This window comes from Schizosaccharomyces osmophilus, chromosome 2 (assembly GCF_027921745.1).
Source record: "Schizosaccharomyces osmophilus chromosome 2, complete sequence".
Lineage (NCBI taxonomy): Eukaryota > Fungi > Ascomycota > Schizosaccharomycetes > Schizosaccharomycetales > Schizosaccharomycetaceae > Schizosaccharomyces > Schizosaccharomyces osmophilus.
Genome location: NC_079239.1, coordinates 1,579,087 through 1,596,773, shown reverse-complemented (window position 1 = coordinate 1,596,773; position 17,687 = coordinate 1,579,087). Strand labels below are relative to the sequence as shown.

At 39.4% G+C, this 17,687-nt stretch overlaps 7 protein-coding genes across 7 annotated transcripts; 3 read left to right on the top strand and 4 right to left on the bottom strand.

Moving 5' to 3' along the window:
• Window positions 1–190: 190 nt before the first annotated feature.
• On the bottom strand, window positions 191–3,397 carry SOMG_03231 (cell agglutination protein mam3; the record flags this gene model as incomplete). Its single annotated transcript, XM_056182022.1, has 1 exon — window positions 191–3,397. One exon carries the CDS (start codon window positions 3,395–3,397, stop codon window positions 191–193), a length of 3,207 nt encoding a protein of 1,068 aa, XP_056038025.1.
• A 1,747-nt stretch (window positions 3,398–5,144) lies between these two features.
• Window positions 5,145–6,572, top strand: SOMG_03230 (multicopy membrane protein; the record flags this gene model as incomplete). The annotated part of the gene is made up of 1 exon (XM_056182021.1): window positions 5,145–6,572. The coding sequence occupies one exon, from the start codon at window positions 5,145–5,147 to the stop codon at window positions 6,570–6,572; it is 1,428 nt and encodes a 475-aa protein (XP_056038026.1).
• A 540-nt stretch (window positions 6,573–7,112) lies between these two features.
• Window positions 7,113–7,460, top strand: cmc1 (copper-binding protein of the mitochondrial intermembrane space Cmc1; the record flags this gene model as incomplete). Its single annotated transcript, XM_056182020.1, has 2 exons — window positions 7,113–7,256; window positions 7,314–7,460. The coding sequence occupies 2 exons, from the start codon at window positions 7,113–7,115 to the stop codon at window positions 7,458–7,460; spliced, it is 291 nt and encodes a 96-aa protein (XP_056038669.1).
• Window positions 7,461–7,617: 157 nt separating this feature from the next.
• SOMG_03228 (SPBC21D10.08c-like, conserved protein) lies at window positions 7,618–8,522 on the bottom strand (the record flags this gene model as incomplete). The annotated part of the gene is made up of 2 exons (XM_056182019.1): window positions 7,618–8,389; window positions 8,434–8,522. 2 exons carry the CDS (start codon window positions 8,520–8,522, stop codon window positions 7,618–7,620), a joined length of 861 nt encoding a protein of 286 aa, XP_056038043.1.
• A 392-nt stretch (window positions 8,523–8,914) lies between these two features.
• rkr1 (RQC complex ubiquitin-protein ligase E3 Rkr1) lies at window positions 8,915–13,902 on the bottom strand (the record flags this gene model as incomplete). The annotated part of the gene is made up of 2 exons (XM_056182018.1): window positions 8,915–13,700; window positions 13,877–13,902. The coding sequence occupies 2 exons, from the start codon at window positions 13,900–13,902 to the stop codon at window positions 8,915–8,917; spliced, it is 4,812 nt and encodes a 1,603-aa protein (XP_056037856.1).
• A 363-nt stretch (window positions 13,903–14,265) lies between these two features.
• On the top strand, window positions 14,266–15,177 carry bdc1 (bromodomain protein Bdc1; the record flags this gene model as incomplete). The annotated part of the gene is made up of 1 exon (XM_056182017.1): window positions 14,266–15,177. The coding sequence occupies one exon, from the start codon at window positions 14,266–14,268 to the stop codon at window positions 15,175–15,177; it is 912 nt and encodes a 303-aa protein (XP_056037510.1).
• Window positions 15,178–15,507: 330 nt separating this feature from the next.
• Window positions 15,508–16,980, bottom strand: nfs1 (mitochondrial [2Fe-2S] cluster assembly and tRNA modification cysteine desulfurase Nfs1; the record flags this gene model as incomplete). Its single annotated transcript, XM_056182016.1, has 1 exon — window positions 15,508–16,980. One exon carries the CDS (start codon window positions 16,978–16,980, stop codon window positions 15,508–15,510), a length of 1,473 nt encoding a protein of 490 aa, XP_056037933.1.
• Between the last annotated feature and the right edge of the window lie 707 nt (window positions 16,981–17,687).

Here is a 17,687-nt window from a genome sequence, read left to right as displayed (position 1 = left end):
GTCTATAAGTCCGACATTTTATTAGAAGATTTGTAACTCTATTTTAATAATGAAGGCTTTTGTTCAAGAAGTGATCGTATGTTTCACGTAAATCTAGAAAGCATATCTATTTTAAGTTTTATAGCTTTAAATATTAATAACGCGAAAATAAGTAATTTAAGGATTAAAGTAGCGTTTTAGACCATTATTTTTAATAGTTGACCGCTCTTAATACGACGTTCTCTGAACGTTCCATTTCAGTGCCATTGGAGTAGAAGGGCTTGAACTTTTGTAAGTCTGTGGTCACACCGACTCTGCCATCCGTCAAGGTTAACAGTTCCAAAGAATGGGAGACACCATTGTCTGAGTATTTGAATTGGAACTGTCCATCATTATCCTTGAAGATTTCCAAAGAATATGCTTCCCGGTCGTCTTTGTCCATTCTGTAGATGGGTTTCACATTACAGCAGGTTACAATTCTTTTACTGTCAGAATCATATACGAAGGTATGCTCACTGTTTGTATAGTTAGAAGATGCGATAGCATAGTTGTTTTCATCCAAATGTACGTATGAAGGAGAAATATCGTCATTCAGAACCTGGATGCGGAAGGAATTATCATTGTTACAGCGGCTGTTGCATGAAGGGAAGGAAGATGAGGGAGTGGGAACATCTACTAATACAGTTCCAGTTTGGGTACCGCTTGCAGTCGCAACTGTCGAGGTAAATCCTGCAGATCCAGAAGTCGTCGTAGTAGTCACCCAGGCAGGTGTAGGAACATCAATTAACACGGTACCAGTCTTAGAGCCCTCTGCGGTAGCGATGGTAGAGGTGAATCCTTGAGAACCGGAAGTGATGGTCTTAGTGACCCAAGAAGGAGTAGGGCTAGGAGTATCAATCACAACAGTTCCAGCAGAAGAGCCTGAGGGAGTAGCAACGGTGGAAGTGAATCCTTGAGAACCGGAAGTGATGGTCTCAGTAACCCAAGAGGGACTAGGGCTAGGAGTATCAATCACAACAGTTCCAGCGGAAGAGCCTGAGGGAGTAGCAACGGTGGAAGTGAATCCTTGAGAACCGGAAGTGATGGTCTTAGTGACCCAAGAGGGAGTGGCACTAGGAGTATCGATTACAACAGTTCCAGCGGAAGAACCTGAAGGAGTAGCAACGGTGGAAGTGAATCCTTGAGAACCGGAAGTGATGGTCTTAGTGACCCAAGAGGGAGTGGCACTAGGAGTGTCAATCACAACAGTTCCAGCGGAAGAGCCTGAGGGAGTAGCAACGGTGGAAGTGAATCCTTGAGAACCGGAAGTGATGGTCTTAGTAACCCAAGAGGGACTAGGGCTAGGAGTATCAATCACAACAGTTCCAGCGGAAGAGCCTGAGGGAGTAGCAACGGTGGAAGTGAATCCTTGGGAACCGGAAGTGATGGTCTCAGTAACCCAAGAGGGAGTAGGGCTAGGAGTGTTAATGGCAACAGAACCGTTAGGCGTAGCACTAGGAGTGTCAATCACAACAGTTCCAGCGGAAGAGCCTGAGGGAGTAGCAACGGTGGAAGTGAATCCTTGAGAACCGGAAGTGATGGTCTTAGTGACCCAAGAGGGAGTGGCACTAGGAGTGTCAATCACAACAGTTCCAGCGGAAGAGCCTGAGGGAGTAGCAACGGTGGAAGTGAATCCTTGAGAACCGGAAGTGATGGTCTTAGTGACCCAAGAGGGAGTGGCACTAGGAGTATCGATTACAACAGTTCCAGCGGAAGAACCTGAAGGAGTAGCAACGGTGGAAGTGAATCCTTGAGAACCGGAAGTGATGGTCTTAGTGACCCAAGAGGGAGTGGCACTAGGAGTGTCAATCACAACAGTTCCAGCGGAAGAGCCTGAGGGAGTAGCAACGGTGGAAGTGAATCCTTGAGAACCGGAAGTGATGGTCTTAGTGACCCAAGAGGGAGTGGCACTAGGAGTGTCAATCACAACAGTTCCAGCGGAAGAACCTGAAGGAGTAGCAACGGTGGAAGTGAATCCTTGAGAACCAGAAGTGATGGTTTTAGTAACCCAAGAGGGACTAGGGCTAGGAGTATCAATCACAACAGTTCCAGCGGAAGAGCCTGAGGGAGTAGCAACAGTGGAAGTGAATCCTTGAGAACCGGAAGTGATGGTCTCAGTAACCCAAGAGGGAGTAGGAGTATGGGGAACAAAGCTTGAACTTGAGGTTATCGTTGTAGAAAGGATGGATCCAGAACTAGTGATAGTTTTGTAGTATGTAGATGCCCAGGTAGTGGTAGACGCTTGACTGGAAACAATTTCTGAGTTAGGGAAAGAAGTTTGAGCACTTCCGCTCGACGGTTTACCACTAGTCGATGGAACAGAGTTAGAAGGAGCAGAAGAAGTCAAGGGGGAGCTGCTTGAAGTAACAGAGGAAGTTTCCACTACAGGAGAAGCTGGGACGCTTGACTTGCTTGTAGCATTAGTAGAATGAGGTACAGTGTTCGATGTGGATGTCAAAGGGACACTAGATTTAGAATGAGGCGTAGAGTTGGCTCCTGATGGAGTACCAAAAGTTGGAATAGCAGGCTTGTTTCCAGTTAATGGCCATGATCCAGAAATAGGAGTACTGTTGTTAAGTATCACTGACGAAACACTTGTTGTTCCAAGTGTTAAAGTTTGACTAATTGTTTTTGTATCACTTTTCCCGGTTGTAGTTGCCGAGACGGAGGTTGCGGTAGTTGTATAGGCGCTGGTTATGCGATCGGTAGAAATGTTTGAAGAATAAGTCGATGATGGGGTAGCAGTACCGGAGGTCAAGGTGTTTTCAGTGCTGGATGAAGCAGGAGTCGCCTGAGGGGGAGGTACACTTGAAGAGTCGGTTGTTGACGCAACAGGTGTAGAAGCAAGTGAACTGGGGCTTGTCACACTGCTTAAAGGCACAGTGTTCGAAGTGGAAGCAGATGCAGCATTCACAGGTGAAGTAGTTGGGGAAGGAGTACCGGAAGAGCCAGAGGTGGTTGAGGAGATTATGCTTGATGAAGGAGTACCACTAACAACAGAAGTAGACGAAGCTGGGCTTCCAGGTGAGCCAGTAGAAGCTAAAGAAGAAACAACATTCGTAGCCGCGACACAGGGAAGATGCGAGGTGAATGGTTCATAAGCAGTAGTGGTAATGGTAGTTGTAACGAGGCTCCAATAGCTTGAGGCAGTAACGGTTTCCTTTGCAGAATAAAGAGCGATACTAGAAGACAAGACACTGTCGTAGGTACAAGTTGGAACATCAAGATTGATAGTGGAAACGTCATCTTTGGTAGAATTTGAGTAAAGCGCTCTCGCGGAAAGAGAGGCTTCTTTTTGGTCTTTGAACTCTGCAAAGGAAGGAGAAACCAAAGAAAAAAGAAAGAGGGGAAGGAAAAAGTACGTAAGTAAAGACATCATAAAAGAAAGACAATATTAATAAAAGCGAATGTAAGGAGAAATGCTTATAACGAAAGAGCAATAAGAAAGTCGAATTGAAAAAAATCAAGAAGAGAACGAGTATAAAAAAGCAAGAAAATTCTAAAAAATAAAAAAAGAGCAAAAACTCTACAAGAAATGAACAAAAACGTGGGTCTTCTCAAAACGTAACCAAACGAAGGTTATGAATCTATAGTTAAAATGCAGAAAATGTCGTAACAAGGAATTTAAAAAATATTCATCAAAAGTGGATGCAGAAAAGGATGGCAAGAAATATGGATGGGACAGGAAAACCAAAACCCAGGAAACGAAACACAGACGCTTCAGAGAATCTAAACAAACTCAAAAAGTTATCGCAAACGTCTATTTCGCTAGCGAGTGTTTTAGGCTGTGTATTTCTTACTGAATCTTCAGTGTAGAACAATGGCTATTGTGTGCCATTGTCTCCATTATATATACTATTGACCTTTCCATTATGTTCGTATTGTTTTCAATGTTTCAAAAGAAACAAAGGACTCTTTGAAGCCCATAAAAACGCGTTTTCTAAATGATTTTTTTTGGGCTGGTAATGGTACTAGACAAAGCATTGATATCCCAAAACAAAGTACCTACCGCAGAAGCGACGCGACAAGTAACAGTAAATGACATTACAAGGAACAAAGCAATGTAAACAAAAAAGGAAACAAAGACTGGGAAATCCCAAAATGGATAATAACAGAAATAATTAAACTTTTCAAACAATAAAGAAAGCCAGGGGTAACTTCATTCTTTAAGGCAAATATCAGGAAGCTTGCGATACCAATTAAGGAGCTTATTGGCATTGTAAACGCGATAACTCGAAAAGGTAATTTTATGGAAAGAAAGACTAAAAGAATTTCCAGGAACAACACAAAGGAAAACATAGAAATGAGTGATCGCTCTTTGCAAGGTCTGAAAAGAAGCAGTCCTTATCAAGACTTTCTTTGCAAAACACTCTCGGATCAAGCTTGCAACAACAATAAATAGAGAAATAGAAGGAAAGAGTTTTATAAGTATGAACTATAAGCTACGAACTATGAACAAACATCGAATACATTAATTTCCAGGAATCCAAATCCAACTAACAAATCAGCAAAACTAATAAAAGATATATTAAACAAACGGCTTTCTACAAGGCATACAATCGCTCAATGGAGGTCTTCATTTCCAATGAGACAATAAACTTGTCTTTTCTTTTTTTTTTACTAATGTTCTACCACGCTTATGGAACTCCTACAAACGCTTCCTTTTTCTTCTATCGTCTTTTTGGTACTTTGTTTACATTTTGTAATGGGATTTCTTTTAGTATTATAGTATTCGTAAATATGCATATGTACTTGCATCCGAAGTTATATACCAATTTATATAATTGTATCGAAATTCTTTTGTAATAGAGCAGACAACTCGGTGTGTATGAGTATACTAGGTTCGTTTCCCCGCACATTACAAACATCACCACCATGTCGGGGGCATATATATATGCATGGGCTCCACCACGAATAGTCCTTTTAACTTGAACGAGCAATTTGCGTACTATAATTTAAAATTTGTTTATTATCCTTCTTTTATGTGAAATCGAATTGTTGTTGTTTCATTCATTGTTTTTCTATTTATTCCTTCATTTTTCGGTGTAATTTTGTGTTCTTTTGGTAATTTTTCTTTGTTATCGTAGCCATTTCCGCTGTTTAAATCGTTTATTCGTCCGTTCGTCATGCTGTTTTCGTCCTGGATTAGTGCCCTGTTGTTTACGGGGTCGGTTCTCGCTTCTTTGCCTTATGATCCACATGCAGATGGTCCTGTTTCTTATGATCATATCGATGGGGGCAACGGTGCTAGCGACTCTCCAAGTTTTGTAGAAGATGAAACTTTGGCGGTTTTCCCTGTTGATACATCCTCGAATGTTCAAGCATTTACCTCTTGGTATCTGATAAATCCCATCGAAAATGAACCGGAGTCGGCTTATGCGAAAATCTACTTAAAGCCAAATGTAAATGGAACGGTTCATTTTCGAAGCATTTTCTATCCAGACTTATTTCAAGCTTATAAACACGCTATTGACGGTTCAAAGGATTTCGAATTTATAAAAAGTCTTGTTCCAAAATCTAATGAGAGTTTTCTTGAATACTCTCTAAGCTCCGGAGTTACGAAATCCTATAGGCAACCTTTTCGTGAGCCCGGCATACATTTATTTGTTGGGTACCAAGAGCTTCCAGAAGATACTGAATCCTTCTTACAAGGAGAATCAGTACGGACCAAGTCTCAAGATGAGTATGACCCGATCATGCATGTTCGTTACAGATCCGGTGATTTACAAGATTCTACACCTTTTTATCGTAGCTTCGTCTTTTTGTCAGTGATTTCCAGTTGTATAGGTTTATATTGGCTCATCCACTTGTTTCGTAACCCCCAAAAGATTACCTTTACTCACTGTCTGTTGCTCGGTTGGTATATTGCATTTCTATTCAACCACCCTATAAAGCAATCATTATTTTCAAACAAGGATTTTTACGAAACACACGGTAATTTTGCTCTGTTTTCGATGTTCTTTAGTTACAGTTTTGGTAACGGAATTGAACGTTCTTTATTTAATTCGTTTATTTTGGCATTTGCACTTGGCATGGGTTACGTCCGACATAGTTCAAAAAAACTGATTTCTTTGGTCACACTAGTGGGTTGGACTCAATTGGCATTTATCACTATTGCGCCTTTTATTTTCCCTGTTCTCTTCATTGTTGGTTCCCCTAAAGCAAAGTATTTGCAAGCGGCATGGATGCTTTTCAACTTTGGTTATATTCCTTCGGTAATGTTCATCGGACAATTCCTAGCTTGCAGAAAGGGTCTTACATTGGTTGAAGCTAAAAGCACGAATTTTGCTATGTTCGTAGTGTTTACTGTTATCTCAACCCTTGTGAGCATAATAATTTTTGTGAACAGCACAGCATCTTTTGAAATTTTACCTGAGGTTATGAAAATCCTTATTGGTGTTATGTTCTTTTGTGTTGTCGCGATTAATTTGAATAGACGTGAGAAAGTGTTGAAAGATGGCAACTCTAGCAATCTGCAAGAGCCTTTACCATCATATAAAGATGACCCTGAAACGGACTTGCCTGCTGCTGATAAAAAGCTTCCAGTTGTCTAAATTGAATCTGAGTTTTGTCGACTTACGTATGCATAGTTTATCCCGATTTTTCATTTAGAAAATTGACAAACATGTCTTTTTTTTTTTTTTTTTTTTAAAAAAAACATCTAGTTTAAATAAATATATATATATAAACCGGACCTCTGAATGTCCCATCTACTCAATTAAGTATTTGCTCTTACGCTTTTCGACGCCGTACATTGAGAACCAAATGCATTCCATTCGACTAGAAGCATGATTTTCTTCAAATCCTAAACAATATTGAAACAAAAATAATACCTATCTCCAATTCATAATGTTTAAAGAGCTTTGCTGTAACTTTTTCGCAGGAGAGCATTTGTATGCAGCGAATACTACCCAACGAGAAGTATGTCTTGTTTCATTTTATAAGTATTTAATTAATTTTAATTTTCACAAAAAATAACTGAATTGTAATTTGTATAAACGGAAAATCAATTGAAAGTGCTAAGAAATTTTCCCTTTTCCACACAAAGTACGAATTTACAAATTTTCGTTTGGTCTTTTCACTAGCAGTTGCCAATGCATCCTCATCTCGATATCAATAATCAAAAGCAATGTGCGGATCTTATATTGGCATTAAAAGAATGCCATAAACATTATGGAAAAATTTTTGGAGAATGTAACTCCATCAAATACAACCTAAAAGGTTGTTTGAATCAAGACGTATATACTTTTACATATTCTAGTAAATATACACAGGAAATTAACTTATATTATTAGAGAAACGAGAAAGCAAAAGTCAATCGAGAAAAAGCACTCCAACAGAAAACATCTTCCATGGAGCGTCGCCGAATGATGGAAGAACAGGAGGCAGAAGAAATTCATGAGTTATTACTAAAAAGCCGAAATAAGTCTTCTTCCGATTGACGCCTTTGGTTATTCTATCACGAGCACATGATCCAGAATTAAAAATAGTGACTTACTAGAACCAATGTGAAGCATATTACACTGTGAAGTTATTAAATCTTAACGCTTGGCTTTCAGTTATACAAGCGGCATCATCTTCCATTGCGTTGTTAAGGGCCTAGTCGTGAACGGGCTCTTGCTCCTTCAGCTCTTTGTGGGATCTATGAAAGCGTTTCATCTTGAAGAGATTTGTGAAGGAATTTTTATTTCCTATCTTCAATCTTGCACCCAGTCTGCCATCGGAAGAGGAGGATGGAGTTTCCGATGAATTTGGATCTTGCTCGGTTTCGGGAATTAGCGGTTCTATAACTCGACTAGTGTAACCGTTTAGTTGTCTTTGTAATTGCACTACACTAGATTTTCCAAATGTTTGATAAACTCCCAAGTATGGCCGCTTGTTTTTGCCTTTCCCTAACGCTTGTACATAAATTCCAACTTCAATGAGCTCTTTCAAGGAAATTTGGAATCGTTCCACAAAGGAGCTAACTTCACCCTCATAGTCGTCCAAGTCTCCGTGATTCTCCGAGTCTTTCTTTTCTAGTGCTTCACGAACTTGATAATTCACAATTCTTAGTCCATCAACTGCACACGATAACACTGTATAGAAGTGATGAAACTTTACTTTCTCTTCATCCATAGATACTTCTTTAAAAACTTTAAGCGTGTCTTGGTGATTGAATTCTTCTCCCTTAGCTGAGCCGATTGGAACCTTCCCTTGGTTTTCTAGGAACTCATGTATAGAATCCAATATCATAACAAAGACTGCAGATATCAAGACACTGCTTTCTTTGCACCATCCGTATTGGTTTTCAATTAACTTATAACGACTATCATCTACACTTTCTTCAGGTATACTTTTGCAAAACTGTTCCTGTAATTGGGTCAACATCCTGCCGGTTAGCTTCATTATTCCCTGTTTCTATCCTTTCCATACATAAACATGTTTTCTATATCTAAATAGTTCGAAACATCAGTTTGATCTTCTTGAATGGAACTAATCCCGGAGTCCTGAATGCTCGACATATTTGCTCTAGGATGTTTCTTGTTGCCTTGAATTGGGTTATTTATTTTTGTTTTGATTCCGGATAAACAAAAGCAAAGTGGTGAATTACCAATATAACTCACATTCATCCCCTTTTTTTCAAAACATAAACAAACACAAATTTGTTTACCAATATCCTTCTTTTTGTTGAAGTACAATTTTCGTTATAGATTTTGAAAACTAATCTAATGAATACTTTTTTAAGATGCTCCATGCTCGTCGTTGCAATGAAAACAAACAACTCCTATCAAATCACTGAAACAGAACGTAAAACTTTTATTATTCAAAAAAAAAGAAAACTATGCAAAACCTCTAAAGTCAAAAGAGAAACAATTTATCGAATGTATCATTTATAAACTGTAATATTCCTGTTTTACACAAAGGTAAAGCTACTACGGCACAATGGGCACCGGCTAGCATTCGAAGATTTGAACCATTTATACAAACAAGAAGCATGAAACTTGTGTCTACATGTATTGCAGCGCTTGTTTGGTAATGTTCTTTCAACCGACAACACAGAGTAGCAAATTGCACACTCTTCAACACCTTCAAAGTGCATCGAAATGTTTCTCTTCAACAATTGTAAAGCATCAATTATTGAGCCGTTTTGGGATGTCAGAATACTTTGGGAAGCCAGAATCCATGCTCGCCATTGTCGTTCATTCACACCAACTCTTTCAATTCCTTCCACTTGTACTTGATGAAGAGGGTAAGCCAAAGGTATCCTAATCGCCATCTCAAGTTTATGCTCATCAACGTGATATATAAAAGATATTTCTTTTGTATTTCTGTTCAATTTGACAACGGTATCTCCAGAGGTTTCAAAGGTCGACGAAGAAATCGCCTTTTCTACATCATCCAGAGAAGCAGAAATTAATAATGGAGACACGTTAGACTCTGTGAATGACTCAACTGTGTATGTAAAGGCTCTATTCTTAATTTCCGACCAGTATCCACGGACTGCTGAAGATAAATGTCTCAAGCATTGATAATAGATATACGTACACAGGCATCGAGTTCGATGTAGCGGAGAAGCATAGTCCATAAGGTTATAGGATGTTTTTGAATAATTACTTACATCGACAGGCCTATCATAGGACAACTGGAGCACTTCTACAATAATCGCAAGTAATGGTCTTACTAGATCCATCGACAACAACTGTTCGGTGAGAGCAAGCTTAATTTGGTATGTCGTTTCTTCAAAATGGTGGAAAACAAGGTCCCATGCTAAAAGATAAGATCGTAGAGCAGATTCCATAGTATCAATTTCACCTAAGAGAGTTAAAGGATTTTCAGCGTAATCAATGAGTATGGAAAGCAATTCCGGAGCGAAAGAAACGTCGGGTTCAGAAGTGCTTTCAACCAAATAATACACCGTCAAGTCTTTAACTTCACTCGAGATTTTTTCATACAATAACTTCATACACGTGCCTTCGTTTTGCAAATCCGAAAAGTCAAGCAAATTAGGATAAAGCTCTTGATAGGGAATTTTTGCTATAATCTTTTCTGAACAACTGTCTAATATTCGTACAAGGTAGCTATTGCAGAGTCCAACGGTTACTGAAGACTTTAGACTAGATTCATGGCTAGAAAGGAAACTTTTCACTCCAAGATAGTTTATATCATCATCCTGTTCAAGAAGCCCATCGTAAATGTCGTCGTTTCTGTCCGAAATTTTCGTAAGCGCAAGATATAGGCGGAGTGCGTAAAGCTCCATAGACTTTACTATAGGAATATCAACTGGAGAAAGCTTAAGTGTGAATTTTATTAATTCAAAAATTCGATTCCAGTAAGGACCCGTAAACTTTTGAACGGAGGGTAGAAAACCATGAAGAAATCTCAATAACAGAGACAATGACAATAAATCCAATGATTTTGTAGCAACGCCAGTTGCCCATTCAGTAAGGCTTGTTAAGAGTAATGGACAACGGGTTATGGGCAGCAGCACTTTCGAATCGTCTCCAGTTGGCGTAGCTGCATTCAGCATCATTAAAGCATTGGTTACAGAAGGGCTAGATACCAACTTACCAGATAGTTGACTAGCACTTCTAAATCTTAACTTTGCGACGACACTTGAATCCAGCTCAAGAGGTTTGAATCCTTCAAGAAGGGCTACAACTAAGATGTCTGACTTTGACGCGAGAATATCCAAGCTGTTACATAAAGTTTCAAATTCATCAGAGCTTAAAGGAAACATTGAAGAAGCTAACTTCAATAGATCTGTAATAGTTTGACCGGCAAAAACACTCATTAAATCAGAAGAAGAAACAGCTATCATTATCAGCTCTTGGATAGCACATCCGATATTGCTTTGAGGTTGAACAAGGATGCTTAAATAAAAGGATAATGAACTATTGTCAGCTATGTCGCTGAATAGTCTCTTAAACAAATTCTCACATCTTTGGCAAAAGTCGTTAGCACTCTCAATAGATATATCAGAAAAAAGTTCACCACCATTTTGAACATAGATAGAAAAAACAACGTATGACAAAGACAAATACAGGATAAGATCGGAGGTTACTTCGTCGTGTTCGCAAAATACCAATGAGTAAAGTGAAGCATTAAAAAGTTGTGCAACGGTTTTGCTATTGACAACTTCATCAGATTGGCTTTTTTCAACCGATTCCGAGAATCCAAGACAAGGTACTTGATCAACAAAATAATTTTTGGCAAAAAAATGTTCAATCGGAGCCAATGCAGAAATCCAAAACTCCTTAGGGTAACAAAACAAAGACAAGGGAACATTTTCTTTATGAGATTTTGCAAGTCTTACAACCATTTGCGCCAATTTATGTATGTCGTGTTTATCTCCCGAAATGGTCTTACGACTCCAGTCCGAAACGATAATGCAAAGAGATTTCATAAAACCACTGTTCTTCTGACATTCCGCATTAAATTGTTCAATTAAACTATTACGCAGATGGCCATCAATGGTAGAAAACTTGGGGTCTATTAGTAGCAAAGGATATAATAAATAAAGGCTTTCATTTTGTGCAAATACATCAGCCAGATTATGGCCTAAGGAGTGAAATTCGCAACATAAAATATTTAAGTAATTTTCCAAATGACTTTGTGGCATATTCACATCAAAACTGTTTGTAGTCATGCCTAAAAATTTTTCAACCAATTTGGCAGGGATAAGAATATCTTTCGCATCAATGGTAAGTTTTATTAGACTCGAACTGTAATGCTGTTGTTCAATCAGGTTAGACACAGTCTCATCATAATAAGAAACAAGGGAATCCACCAACGGAACTTTAGCATTCAAGCGGGAATTTGAAAAACTAGAAGGAAGTGATTTTATAACTTCGGTATTTAATGGTTCAGTCATCAACTGATCAATAACAGAAATCCACAGAGTGCTAACATTCTCGGAATCTCTAAGCAAGTAGACGATCTCATGAAGCAAATTCAAATACGTCGTTTTTGACGGCTGATTCAATATTATAGATGGTAAAAAATTTAGTAAATACTCGCTAAAGTCCTGTTGGACAAAGTGGGTAAACTTTGTTTTTTCAAAAACATGACAAAGCTTGGTAAGATGCAAAACAGCAAGACCAGCAAATTGATTATTTTCGTTAGCAGACAGGCGCATCAAAAACTGTAAGCAAGGTTGTACTTTACGTTCATATTCGACGTTATAAGGCCTATCATTATTCTTAAAACTCAGAGCCGTTTGCACGGCCAGAGTAACAGATCTAGAAATGACTTCAAATGACACAGAGTCGGGAACAAGATGAGATTCATAAAAATTGTATAAGACCTCGTTCCACAAATTGGAAAAATTTTCGTTTTTACGAAATATGTTCTGCAAACATTTATCGAACTCTAAAACAGGACATTGTGGGGTCATATTTCCTTCGAAATAGGAAATAAACATCGACTTGAGGCTTTCTAATACTGTATCTTTCATCCGGGAATCCGAGGAATAATTAAAAACAAACGACAGAAATTCAAAATAACAGCTGTAGACTTGAGTCGCGAAAACACGTTGTTCTTGTTGAGCAACTTCCAAAAACGCATTAGAAAACTCGGCCAAATCTTCTGTGGAAGGGACGAGATCTTCAGTAGAAAAATGCGTCATTAAAGTCATGAAAGCTGTGTAAAAGCCAGAATTCGGTAGTGCTATTCGTTTACGAAGGAGATTCTGTAAACACTTTCGCATAGGACGTTTCGAATGATTTGCCAAAGTAGTAGACGAAGAAGGATAAACGGCTAACAAGTAAGACAACATTCCTAACAAAGAAACGCATGAAATACTGTCAGATCGGGAAAGCATACGCGGCACGAGGTTTATTATTTTATCTTTATACGGGGAAAAGAAGTCCTTATTGGAATGAATAAGAGTTTGTAAATATTGAAACAATCTGAGTTTAATGATCCCATGAGAAGAGGAAAGGAGATCCCATAATTGCTTAGATTCAAGCAACATGGAGATTGCCTCAAAGTAATGCTTGTGAAAGCCTTGTGCTTTTGAATCTTCATCTACAGAACGCGCGTCATTGGTTAGATTTTGATTCAGCAGAAAGGAAAGAACAGAAAAGCAGCACGCACAAGTACGTTCATATTTGGCTTCAGCGTCTTCGTTGGAAATGAATCGTAAATCAGACATTGAATCAACAGTTTCATACATCAAGATATCCACAATATTATCAACCAGAACATTCCCGTACTTCATCCAAACATGAGACCACTTATCCTCTGAGAGTAGTTTTCTGAGTGAATCGCGGGCAGCTGAGGAAACTGATTTATCAAAATCGAAGAAACCCATCAACCAGGGTGCGATATAGGATTTGAGCCATGGTGCAAGTTTTTTTTGAAGAGTTGAAGATAAAAGACCGGTAAATGTAAAAGCATACTGACGAACTCGTCGGTCTGTTTCAATCGCCAAGCGAGGAAAGAAAATGGCCCAGGCATCCAAAAATTGCTCATTTTCAAATTGATCACATTTTTTCCATTGAATTAAATCTTGTAAGGCACGGCACTTGGTCGTGATATCTCTTTTTTGGAGACTTTTGATGACAACCAAAAGATCTGCATCAATGGTAGTCAAGTCTGGAGGTTCAAAGATTGTGCTGACCATGGAAGTATTCATCCCAGTATCCATCTGTAAAGATGAAAAGGATCCGGAGAGAGATTGCATCGGCGACGAAGTTTGTCTAGAATAATAGTTAGCCTAACGAATTCTTCCCGACGTAGAACAGCTTGAAATCTTGTTTATTGTATTTCTCCCTCAACGAAACAAATAAACAAGAAGTATTTTACGCGACTACAACCCAAAGAGATGCATCATAATTTCATGCCAAATAGTTCCACAAGAAATCAAAATACATACCCGTGAAGAAATCCAAATTTCTTCATAATATCAACAAAGTCTATGCAATGAACCTTCTAATTTTCTCTCACTGTCCGCTAGGAAAAGTGTTGTTTTTTCTTAATTCTTTTGCTTCTGACATTTCTATAGGCACGTAATTTTCAGTATTCGTGAAACATTACGTTAGATATTTAAGACACGTCAACTCTTCCTTATACGTCTTTGCGCTATTGCAACGCATTCGTAGGATGACTGCTTAGTTTGTGTTGGGCGTTCTTAAAATGCGAGTAGATACGCACGGTGAATAGACGCGAAGAGAAGTAAAAGGAAGGAAGAAAGCTGTCTAATCGAGTATATACTCTTTTATAGGAAAACCGTTCTCCTATGAGATATGAAGAACAATCCCTAGTATGAATCTTCCTGAGAACGTTGCTCTTTTACAATGTCTCGACTTGAAACGGCTACTTGGGGATAATGAAGAGAAAATCTTGAAGCAAGTGTCTGAGAGTCCATTTTTGCTTGAGCCTTTGAATTCAGAAGAATTGAAAAGGATCTATGATCGGGCAGCTACAAATTCGGAGCCAGAAGAGAAGACTGAATTAGGCTTAAGCAAGGACAGCTCTATAGCAGATCATGAAACAAAATCTGACAAACGAATGCAATTAAGAGAGAATGTTATCAATGATCTTATTCATGAGCTGAACGATTGTGTAAAGTCTTTTGACGCGTGTCTTGAGCAACAGGCAGAAGAGAGTACGAAAGCCAAGGAGCAGGATGAGAAAGCTGTACAAGAAACTGCAACCGCTACAGAAAAAGAATCCAAAAACTTGCGTTCGAAAAGAAGACCATCGGAACCTGTACCTGAGGAGCCAGAATCATCGCATATTCCGGATGTAAATGCTCCTTCTGGTCCTGCAGCTGCAAGAGCGACCACTCGTGCTGCTAGTAGAAAACAAACTTCACAGGACGAAGAAAAAACCAGCCTTAAAAAGTTTCAGAATGCTATTCTTCCCGTATTGGATAATATTTCCAATCATCGCTTTGGAGCACCTTTTAGTCATCCTGTGAACAGGAAAGAAGCTCAAGACTATGATTCACTCATCTATTATCCTCAAGATTTAAGGACAATAAAGAATATGGTCCGCGAAGGCACCCTTACGACTGCCGAAGAAGTTTATCGAGAAGTGTTGCGCGTATTCGCGAACTGCAAAATGTACAACGGCGGTGATACAAGCAGTGCAATGTCAATATGGGGAGATGAGTGTTTTCGATTTACAGGAGAATTATTCGAAATGTATAAACAAGCGAGTATCAAACGATGAAGGATGTGAACGTCTTTGAACTTCTACGACATGAAAAGTTTTCTTTTGACGCTATATCGATGTATCAAATATACATCATATACTTCATTAAACGTTTCTTGTGTTTACTTTTAAATATTTAAGATATGAATTCCACCTAGACGATTCTTTTTTTTCTCAGGAAAGTAAAATATTATTATACATACACAACATCGTTGAACTAAGTGTGGATATAAAAAGGTTACATATAACATCAATCAATTATATAATTTTTTAGTCGTAGATACACTCATGAACCTTGGTAACTTTAAAGTTGTAAAGACGGTTTCTTTCTAAGGGATGTGATATCCATTAGTGTGAACTCCATTCAATGGTACTAAGATCAACTCCTTCTTGTACAAGATCCCACAAAGGACTCAAGTTTCGAAGGAAATCAATTTGATTGTGCACGTTGGCAAGGGCGTAATCGACTTCAGCCTCTGTCGTGTATCTACCAATACCAAATCGAATAGAGCTATGAGCATCTTCATCATTTTGACCAATGGCACGAAGAACATAGGAAGGCTCCAAAGAAGCAGAAGTACAGGCGGAACCAGAGGAAAGAGCAATGTTCTTGAGACCCATCAACAAAGACTCACCTTCAACGTAAGAGAAAGAAATGTTCACACAGCCGGGGAACCTTGATTTAGGATCACCATTAAGAGAAGTGTATGGAATAGCCAAAAGACCATCAATCAAACGCTTTGAGAGCTTAGAGATATGTTCGTGGTCATAAGCCATTTCTTCCCTGCAAAGGCGGGCAGCAGTACCGAATCCCACAATTAAAGGAGGAGCCAAGGTACCACTTCGAAGACCACGTTCTTGGCCACCTCCGCTCAACAAAGGTGAAAGACGGACACGGGGGCGACGACGAATAAAAGCAGCACCTACACCCTTGGGTCCATAAATCTTGTGGCCTGAAATAGACATCAAATCGATATTCATACGGTCAACGTCCAGAGGAATTTTGCCAAAACCTTGGGCACCATCAGTGTGGAAGAACACCTTATTAGCTCGGCAGATCTTTCCAATTTCCTCAAGAGGCTGAATCACACCAATCTCATTATTGACAGCCATGACACTTACGAGTACGGTATCGGGACGGATAGCCTTCTTTAGATCGTCAAGGCTAATCAAGCCGTTTGTTTGAACGGGAAGAAACGTGACATCAAAGCCTTCTTCCTGGAGAGTACGCAAAGAATCAAGAACACACTTGTGTTCGGTTTGAACGGAAATAATGTGCTTTTTTCTGTTTTGATAAAAGCGGGCCACGCCCTTGAGAATCGTGTTATTGGACTCTGTGGCACCAGAAGTGAAGATAATCTCACGGGGATCGGCCTTGATAACAGCGGCGACCTCCTCACGAGCTCCTTCTACAGCCTTTTCAGCCTCCCATCCATACTCGTGGGTACGGCTGTGAGGGTTTCCGTACACGCCTGTAAGGTAGGGTAGCATGCTGTCGAGCACGCGGTAGTCGAGAGGAGAGGTTGCTTGAAAGTCCATGTAAATTGGGTGGGTGCCAGAAATGGCTTCTAAAGCAGCTTTCGCTCTGGCGACGGTAGGTGTCTCCATGGTTGTTGTACCAGTAGCAGGAGCAGCCGCTGTGGAAGAAGCCGGGGAAGAAGATTTAAGGATGGAAGGTTCTTGGGAAGAAGGGGAAGCTGTGGATGAGAACAATCGCGAAGAGGCGGCACAGCAGCCAGTCCAAGGGCGACTCAAGTGAGAAGGTGACTTCCTTGGAAGAGCCCTTTGGGAAAGAGACAATAACTTACTGAATCTCGACATTATGAAAACTAGAATTTAAAATTGACCAACCAATAGACAAAACACACAAAAAAAATCTCAAAACCAGAGGCAACTTTTCAATTTCAAATGGCAAAGCACAAGAAAAGCGAAGCGATGGAATGGATAATTCCTCTTTCAAAGGGCAAAAGTACTTTTGCACAAAAAGTGCAACCAACGCCTAGTTTAATGAAACCGGCCAGAAATTAGGAAAATAGGATCAAGAAAACAAATTCAGTTCAAGAAGATCGTTCTTGAAATGCACAAAACCTGTAAATAGCGGCAATGATGTGTTCGCCGTCAGAGAAGGAAGAGTAGAGTAAAAGGTATTAGCAGCGAAATATTCTGGTAAGCGTTATCCTTTATATAGTGGGACGCGCTAATCAACCAATTTGAGTCGAGCCAATCCAAATGCTCAGCGACACTACTGAGTCAAATGAAAGGCACACATTGCTGACTCAGGTAGCATCATTAGGTGTACCAAGTGACAAAAACAAAACATGGGGCCAAGACTTAGTGGCTAATTTGAATCGAGAAGGGAAGTCAAGATGAAACAAATCTATAAAAGATTTATTGAATGGATAGCGGAGATTGAGTTTGGTCGATTTCGTTTGCTTCTAGCATTCGCAGCAGAGTTTCACTTGGCACAAACTAATGGAAGAAGAGCATTTTAGCCACTACGAATGGATTCCGTATTTGCCTTTTAAAGG